Source organism: Pseudorasbora parva, chromosome 3 (genome assembly GCF_024679245.1).
Source record: "Pseudorasbora parva isolate DD20220531a chromosome 3, ASM2467924v1, whole genome shotgun sequence".
NCBI classification, from domain to species: domain Eukaryota; kingdom Metazoa; phylum Chordata; class Actinopteri; order Cypriniformes; family Gobionidae; genus Pseudorasbora; species Pseudorasbora parva.
In genome coordinates this window covers 42,663,665-42,670,819 of record NC_090174.1, presented here as the reverse complement: position 1 = coordinate 42,670,819, position 7,155 = coordinate 42,663,665, and the positions used below count along the sequence as shown (strand labels likewise).

Sequence of the window (7,155 nt, the reverse complement as noted above, 5' to 3'; positions counted from 1 at the left end):
CAAGATGTTGCAAAACTACAAACTCTGTATATGAGTAACTAACTGCACAAACTCCTCCTCTACTCACGGTCATAATATTTTAGTAAAAGAGTCGGTTGTTCATTTTAACTGGATTCAGCAGAACACCCTACTTAGCCTTAAAATGGTAAGAAGCACCTTGACTAAAAAAAATGCAATCTTTCGTTATTATGATATAACATACAGTAAACTCAATAAAAGTTATAAATTAGTATACTGCAAACAAAATAAAACTTGAATATGCTTTCGATTGTTGTCGCATTTTGTGAGTAATGTAATGTCAGTCTGATGGCATGCTTGGTAATTCATGAAATAACACTGTTTTCTATCTCAGATTACTCTTATCTTTGTGAGTGGGCTGCTGGCGCTGGCTGTTGGAAAACCGTGTTGTAAGTAAGACTTAGTACGACTAATGATTTACTTTTCCAATTCTTTCTATTGCCTGGAATGGCGAATGCCCTATTGTTCTCCTTAGGATCTACTTAGGGGAATAGATTCTGCCTAGTATCTAAAAAATATATATATAATAGGCAGTATCTATTCCATTAGGTACTTCCATTGGTACTAGTGCTTATTCTTTAAGGTACTATTTCATTTTAAAGATGTTAGTACTTGTTCATTAGATATTAGTACTTATTCCAATAGTGTATAGCTTTTAATTATACTTAAGGAAAAATATAACTAGAACTTATATTACTTATAAAAAAAATATTACTAGTAACTTTTTACATTTCTGCTTAGTATGCTAATAATACATCCAATATTAATAAACCAATATTAACAAACCAATCATATGAGAGAGATTAGACAGGAAAATAAAATAAGGAGGGGGCACCAGAGGTGTTTTGATGAATTCATTCATTTTTAAAATTCATATTACATGAATTATTAGAGACAATGACCCTTAAGAAACAGGGATGAAAACAGTGAATGTACTAGAAAGAATGACTCGTAAATTTAAAAGATACATCATTCTTTGTTAACATTATAAGGGCACCATAAACCTTTTGTATCATCAAAGGGCCACACTATAAATATACTACTTGTATACTTATAAACCATAGCAATTTTTAGTTATGTTTAGCTGAAACATTGTGAGTAGGCCTATTTTACTTTGGCCCGTCATCACTGCTTGCAGCTATATCTTTATTTATTGATTTATTCATTCATTTATTTTTGTCAATGTAATTTTGACTTGTGATCGTCATTTGATGGTCTAATAAAAGAAATGCCATCATTGTGCAATAGGGTGAATTCACAGTGATTAGGACATTTGGGACAAATGTGTCCCAATCCACGTGAATTCACCCCTACCCTTGTCCTTTCTAGAGAAATACATTTACATAAACTACTGTATCAATAAAACAGCACAGATGATGGCCATAGATGGTAATTACATGGTAATTTAATATATACTAAGATATTGAATCATTACAATATTCATATACTAATCAGGTATTTTTAAAGAATGCTACAGACTGCTATATGCCATATGTCATCAAGAATGGTATTATTTTTTAGTGTTTTTTGTTAGTGTAGTGTAGGTAAACTTTTAATATTCTCCATAATAATATAACCTATAATGTTCTATACTGCACTATCCGATTTGATTTCTGTTTGTCCTGTTGGCTGAAGCTCTGCTCAGAATACCTGGAATCGTCTCACTCTGTTCTTTGCCCTCTCTTTTGTAACTGTGACAATTGAGACATAGCCATTTTTATGGGTTGAGTGAGTAAAAAGTCAATCTGACATACATTATCTGTGACAGCAGTGGACATAACCTAACTTACCTAACTGCCACTTTAAATTAGCTACAATGGTCAACGAGGACAGTGATTAAGTTACAGTTTATCATAGTCTGTTGTTTTATAATTATAGAACATTGATATCAGTGCATATGACTGCATTTAATACATTTCTTAGTATGAATGTTTTCTGTATCACTGTTCAGCATCAGATCTTCTCAAGTGCCTCAATCAGCAGCTGCTGCGCTCTGTGGATACACAAGATAACCCGTCCAATCCCAGTGTACACATCGCCCTGCGGCTCTCAACACACCATAACCTAGCTAAAGAGAGCGAACATCTCAACCAGCTCAAGAAAGGGTTTCATGAAGATATTGAGAAGTATGTAGCATATTTACGTACATTTAATCCTTAATAATATTACATTTGTTCAGGAAGGGTTGTCAGTATAGTGATAGTGTTGTGTGAGAGTAGTGGAAATAAATTCTATTGTTCTATTTCAGCATATTTTTGTTCTAATTGCTTCATTACTATTCTAAATATCTGCCTGTAGATCTCTCAGAAATGGTGAGTTGGTGGTTGGTCGTCTTGCCCTGTACATCTTGGCTTTGAAGTCTTCCTGTCATGATCTGCAGAGTGTGCATCTCAATCATAATGAGATGAGGGAGCCCCTCCTCACTCAGCTTAAGAAAGAAATGGCAGAAGAGCAACAGAACATTGCATGTAAGAGCAATTTTATGTAATACACTACCATAAAAAGTTTGGGGCCTGTAAGATTTTTTTCCCAAGTGTGTCTGACTGCATCCTGCATTACTACAAACCTTTTTTTTTGTTTTTGTTTTTTTTACTAAAAGCTGTTATTTCATACTTAATACGATCTGAAAGCAATATAAATAGCCTTACCAACATTTAATACATAAGACTTAAAATAAATGTACTTGAAAAGATTGTTTCAGACAGTCATTGATATCCACGATTGTAGTAGTAGTAGGCGTAACTTTTAGGGGCCTGGTTTGTAGTATTGCAGGATGCATGACTCTTCTCTGGGGTTTTTTGTGTTTCTGAAAGAAGTGTAAATAGAATCTAGTTGCTATTTACACTAAGTGCAAATAGCGATAGATGCTATTTACACCAAGTGTAAATAGCAACTAGATTTTAACACTCAGTGAAAATAGCATATTTTCTTCATGATAATTGCTATTTAAACTAAGTGCAAATAACAATAGATGTTTTTTACACCAAGTGTTAATACCAACTAGATTCTATTTACACTCAGTACAACTCATTTTCTTAGCAATAGATAATATTTACACTAAGTGCAAATAGCTGTAGATTCTATTTACTAAGTGAAAATGGTGATATATTCTATTTACACCATATAAAAGTTGCCGTTCTTTGCCATATGAATAGTAATTACATGTCATTTTTCATTTATTTTGACAGATCCATACTATTTGCACCTCAGTATTGTTGTACATTAACAGGATGCAATAATAACAGTGTAAATTATTATTTTTATTTAAATTATTAAATGGAATGCACAACCCTACACAATGAATGCTTTTATTGTTATTAAACATTTTGTTTGGCACTTTATTTCCACATTTAGAACATTTTCTTAATTTTTATTGAAAATAAATGCCTTTTCGATGTGATTTGTGATGAGAAAAGAGAGAAGAGTAAGCTTTGCAAAAGGCGGATTTGAACCTGTGTTGTTCGTGACAAAACAGTGATCTATTAGCTATGCATACACTTTACTGATTACGCCACTAAGGACGTTGAACTATGGGCATGCTATTTGCACTTGGTGTGAATAGACACATTTTAATTAAATATTTTATATTCATATATTTTAAAATGTAATGGATTTCCTTTCAGTGTCACATGATTCTTCAGAAATCATTTTAATATGCTGATTTGCTGTAACTGTGTTATACTGTAATTCTAATTTTAATACAAATTATTTTCTGTAGTCAGTCACCGTCCAAAGACCAACTACTACCAGTACTCTCTAGGCATTCTGGCTCTATGTGTGAGCGGAGTTAGAGTCAGCACACATGTCAGCCACAAACTCATCCATGCTGTGGAACACAAACAGATAAAACACGGAGAGTCCTTATGTGTTGGTGAGTTTGGTCTCTTTTTCTGGCCCAGTATTCATTGATAAAGTTCATTTAAAGGGATAGTTCACCCAGAAATAAAAATTCTGTCATTATCTTCATACCCTCATGTCAACCCAAACCTATATGACTTTCTTTCTTCTGTGTTACACAAGAAAAGGATACAAAATACCATGAAAGTGTCCCATAGAACTATGTTGCAAAACTGTGTTCCACAGAAGAAGGAAAGTCACCTGGCTTTGGAATGTCATGCGTAATATGGAACAGACTGCATAATATATTGGACACTGTTATTTATTTTCCTTTTGGTTAGATTTAAGGAAATATATTCAGATGTGCTAAGGTCTCTTACTATTCCAATCACCCTTCAGACTCACATGCGATGGCAGGCATGGCCTTGCAGTGTCTGAAAGACGAGGGAACTGCTGTTAAAGATGCTGCAGAGCTGGACAAGGCTCTTGCCTCCATTAAGAAGAGGCTTCTTGACTCTAAGAGAGCTGATGGTCACTTGGGCAATGAGTTCAGCACGGGATTGGCAGTGCAGGTAAGAATAATGACATTAAATATTTCTCTTAATAAAAAAGCCTTATTTGAGTGGCAGGTTCTCATGGTCCTCCGTCTCACAGGCCTTGTTGGCTATGGGCAGTCAGCTGGAGGAATATGATTCTGCTATGGAGGCTTTAAAGGCAGATGTAAAGAAAGGAACATACCATAACCCTATGGCAGCCTCCCAAGTCCTGCCTGCCCTTCACCAACAATCTTATCTTGATCTGAAGAAAAAAGAATGCCGCAATGAGGATGGTACGTACATCAGACATGCAAGCTCAATGAAGTTCAGCAGAATTGTGCTTGCAGTCTAATTTTCCAAAGATACACACGTACAGATTGGAAAAAATTAAGAGCCCACTGCAAAGTTAACAAAAGAGATGCCATATTTTTAGACCTTGAATAATGCAAAGAAAACAACACAATACTAATGTTTGTTTCTATAATTATGTTTATTGTATTTTTGTTATAATACTCATACAAGAAATCACCAAAACTCAAAACAAAAAGGAACTAATATCTAATATTTTTAATAAGTTTATATTTTTAGGTAAGACTCTCCAGTGGAATCAACTTAAGCGATGAAGGTTTTATTATCCAATTAAGTAAAATATTTTTTTCTGCCAGCAAGGGATAGAATATTATACAATATCTTATTAGCAGATGAAGCAATGTTTATTAGGTAAACCCAACACCAGTGAGACTGGGTCAGAATCTAACTGAATATTAAAGATATTTTCCTTTTCCCCCAGCACCAAAAACCAATACCGTTGCAGTCTGTTACATGACCAAAGACAATGTGTTAAAGTACCTATTGTACATTTTAAACACGTAGGCAATAGAGAAGGCTTCAAAAAATGACTGGGGTTAGGGGAGATATGGAGTCTATGAATGATTTTTAATTGTATTTATCATGTACGTGTACAAATACTAATGTTTTAACTTAGGAAGAGTTCAGAAATCAATATTTAGTGGATTTCCAATGACAGCTTGGCCGATCACATTGCTGTCGGGCGACTTTATGCAAAAATTCTAAATTCAAGCAGCTTGACTTTATTTAACTTGGCTGGTGAACATCCGTCTTCTTTCTTTTGCTTACGTTCCAGAGGTTTTCAGGCCTAAATATAATTCTTTTTTTCTTTCTTTTTTTTAATGGAAAAAAAGGAAAATAAAGTTTAAAGATTTATAAGGATTTTTTTATAGTAGTATTGTTATATATATTATATACAAAATATGTATTTAATATTTTGCAGTATTAACTGTGTTTTAGTACAGCATTTTAATTTATTTTAACTTTTGTGTTTTTCCCCCTCCTTTTTATTTTCCGTGTCCTTCTGGTTCGTTGTTCCTGATTTAGACACTCTTACCATTGATGCGGATTCTGTTTCGGAAGTTGTTCCAAATCACGTGCAAGTGCCTCTACAGGTGGAGGTTATTAAATCAAATGGTGCATCATCAGTGTTTTCCATAAATGTGCTCAAGGGCTCCTCTCTATTTGAAGCCCTCAACCTTCTCCAAGACAAACAGAATGGTTTCACGTGAGATGCTTTATTTCAAATATATTGTTAAAACAATGAAGGCAAATATTTGTTTGCTTTTTTAACTGTATTACTCATTTTTATGGATTTTGTTTACGAACAAACCCTTTTGTTCCCTGCATCACAGTTTTAGCACAGAGGACAGCTTGTGGGGACCCTTCCTCAGTGTGGTCAATGAAGAACAAGCACGTCAGACTGATCGTAGATACTGGCACATCTCCTCAGATGGCACCTCTCTGACACAGGGTGAGAAACAAATGCGTGCGTTTTATATAAAATTAGGCGTAACAATGCACATGTCTATAAAAATGTAACGCATGATGTTTCAATCCGTCTTGTATGATGCTCTAATGTTGTGCTTTTCTCCACAGGTATCAAAGACTACAAGATTGACTCAGCTCAAAGCATCACCATTAAGAACACTGGGTACTGAGTCCTTCTGGACACGAGATGAATGAGATGAAACATAATATGTTTATGAATTCTATTCTTATCATTGTCTTTGATTTGATTTTCTTGATCTAAACAGATATGTTTGATTGATTGTTGCATCGTTTTATCTGAATGTTTAAAGGTCAGAACATATCAATGTTGTTAGTATTTTACTTAGAAATGTAACACGCAAATATCTTTTGAAATCTAACATATTGCTATGTGAATCTGCAGCTGCTACCATTTTAGATTAACAAATAAAAAAATTAATATTACATTTTAAAAATGTTTGGTTTTATTAAGTTGTTGAGAAGACCAAATATCGCACAATGGAGATAAAATGTTTAATGTAGCACACGGTTGCATGTAGTTCATGTTTCTTTGTAACTTTAATTTTTTTTTAAATAAAATAATATTTTCTTCATAGAATGAATTAAATAAATTAATGTGGTAATCTCATGGTTGCCATTTAACCCCTAATAAAAAAAAAATCTTAGGACCATTGTACCATCTAAAACTGTTTTATAACACCCCCACCCAAAAGTGTTTGGTCTTGATAAATATGCTTTTGAGTTTGTAATTTTATATTTTCTTGTGAATCATTCTGAGTAAAAGAATATTGACAGAGCAACAAATACTGATATAATTTATAATTGAAATATATATTTTTGATGTATATATATATATATATATGGATAGAGATGTCTATAGGTTGTGTAGCAAAATTCTCATCCAACGAACTAATAACTAGTGTTG

General features: G+C 33.6%; 1 protein-coding gene across 1 annotated transcript; it reads left to right on the top strand.

The window, feature by feature from the left end:
• The first annotated feature begins 11 nt into the window (after positions 1 to 11).
• tcn2 (transcobalamin II) lies at positions 12 to 6,674 on the top strand. Its single transcript, XM_067438949.1, has 10 exons — positions 12 to 145; positions 353 to 407; positions 1,970 to 2,144; positions 2,317 to 2,486; positions 3,737 to 3,889; positions 4,255 to 4,427; positions 4,510 to 4,684; positions 5,787 to 5,967; positions 6,095 to 6,213; positions 6,339 to 6,674. The coding sequence occupies exons 1-10, from the start codon at positions 143 to 145 to the stop codon at positions 6,398 to 6,400; spliced, it is 1,266 nt and encodes a 421-aa protein (XP_067295050.1). The 5' UTR covers positions 12 to 142; the 3' UTR covers positions 6,401 to 6,674.
• Positions 6,675 to 7,155: the final 481 nt, after the last annotated feature.